The sequence below is a fragment of the Priapulus caudatus genome, unplaced genomic scaffold, assembly GCF_000485595.1.
Source record: "Priapulus caudatus unplaced genomic scaffold, Priapulus_caudatus-5.0.1 Scaffold308, whole genome shotgun sequence".
Lineage (NCBI taxonomy): Eukaryota > Metazoa > Priapulida > Priapulimorpha > Priapulimorphida > Priapulidae > Priapulus > Priapulus caudatus.
The window spans coordinates 3,885-5,484 of NW_014577369.1; the positions used below are offsets into that span (position 1 = coordinate 3,885).

General features: G+C 39.1%; 2 protein-coding genes across 3 annotated transcripts in view; one reads left to right on the forward strand and one right to left on the reverse strand.

Annotated features, from left to right (window-relative positions):
- The window catches only part of LOC106808827, a 25,521-nt gene that overhangs the window by 1,286 nt on the left and 22,635 nt on the right, over positions 1–1,600 (forward strand). The window lies entirely within an intron of this gene.
- LOC106808826 overlaps positions 140–1,600 on the reverse strand; it is a 3,206-nt gene continuing 1,745 nt past the window's right edge. For both annotated transcript variants that reach the window (XM_014811697.1, XM_014811695.1), the window contains exon 3: positions 140–1,246. In XM_014811697.1, coding sequence (XP_014667183.1) covers positions 1,095–1,246 — 152 coding nt within the window. In that variant the 3' untranslated portion in view covers positions 140–1,094. The remainder of the gene's footprint in view (positions 1,247–1,600) is intronic.

The following is a 1,600-nucleotide window of genomic DNA, read 5'->3' on the forward strand; positions in this document are numbered from 1 at the left end:
TGTGCGTGTGCGTGTGCGTGTGCGTGTGCGTGTGCGTGTGCGTATGCGTATGCGTATATATATTGTACGAGTAAATTAGATAATTCTACAATATTTTAATATGGAATGGTGTCATATTAAATTGAATAACCAATCATAGTGTCGGACAAATTCAATTGCCAATTCATATGCATTTTAATTTTACTAAACATACTCGTATATTGACAGAAAGATTTACTTTTAAAGCAGACATACTCTATTAAAATCTGGAAGCACCCTCTCTTATTTATTTATATATATATGTAAATGGACACACACACACTGTTATCATAGTTATATGTGGTACCAGTTATGGGGGGGTTTGTAGATGCTTGTGCGCATATTGGATTCAGTAGACGTACTGCTGTCGGTCTCTGGTTACTCAGTACTCTGGTCTTATATAGCTATCTGCAATCGACTCTTGGTTTACCTAATCCTTACTGTCTAACATGGCGATAAGAGTGTGTCATCTAGGCACGGAAAAATCCACTTCCGCACCTCGCCCCGTATATGGTTCACAATTAGAGACACCATCTATTGAATAAACTAAGCCATAAAGTGGATATTTCTCGTGCCTACCGAAATTGAAACATGCATGCAGATATAATAACAACACCGTTACCGGATAATACAAATAAGAGCGATTATACATTCGCAATATATTAAAAGTGTCCAACTTATCATTAGGGAAGTAATTTGAATACTTAATCTGCACCAGAATACTCAAACATACAACCATTGCATAAATTTGGGCCAAGAAACACACCTAGAACGTTTTTAAATGAAGTGTTTTTGAAAAGCATGCGGATTTTGATATCAAGATAAAAAAAAGCATTCAAACACGATTCCGAATTTTTCACTAGAAGGAAGGCCAATATCGATATAGTTCTAAAGAAATATACAATTAAAACGGACTCATTCCTGCGGTAAGATACCGACACCGGTACAAGTGCATTGCATAACCTTTGAGCACTCATCAAATGACTAATATATGTTATAGTCATTCATCGAGGAATGCGGGCTTATCGCCTAAGTTAACTTTATCTGACAAAAGGTGGCGCCAGGCCGGCTCATCATTATGGTTCCGCTCGGCAGCAGCAGTGGTTCGGTCCACAGCCGCCCTTGCACGTATTGTACTTGTACACCTTTGGTCCGAGTGTGAAACTGGCGGAGGTCGACGCTGGGGAACTGTACACATGCAGGCTGTTCACACAGGACCATACTTTGTCTGCAATTATGAATGACAAATTTTGAACATGATGGCAATGAAAATGACGTGTGATATCGATGCCGCGCTTCTAAATGCAGCGGTCGTGCCTACCTAGTCAGACAATAACTGCACCGTTAAGCATACTCTATTGTTTCCTTCGCTTGATTCATTTATATTTCTCCTCTCTTTCCGGCTCTCTCTTTCTTTTCCCTCACTCACCCTTCCCCGCCTTCTCTCATTCTCTTCCCCTTCTCTTTTACTCGCGTTAACACTTTACAAACTTTTTTTTTCTTCAGTTTAATCCTCTACGATTAGGTAGTATGTAGTAGATAGTATTTATCGATGTATAGCAGTAATCAATAAAATATGTAT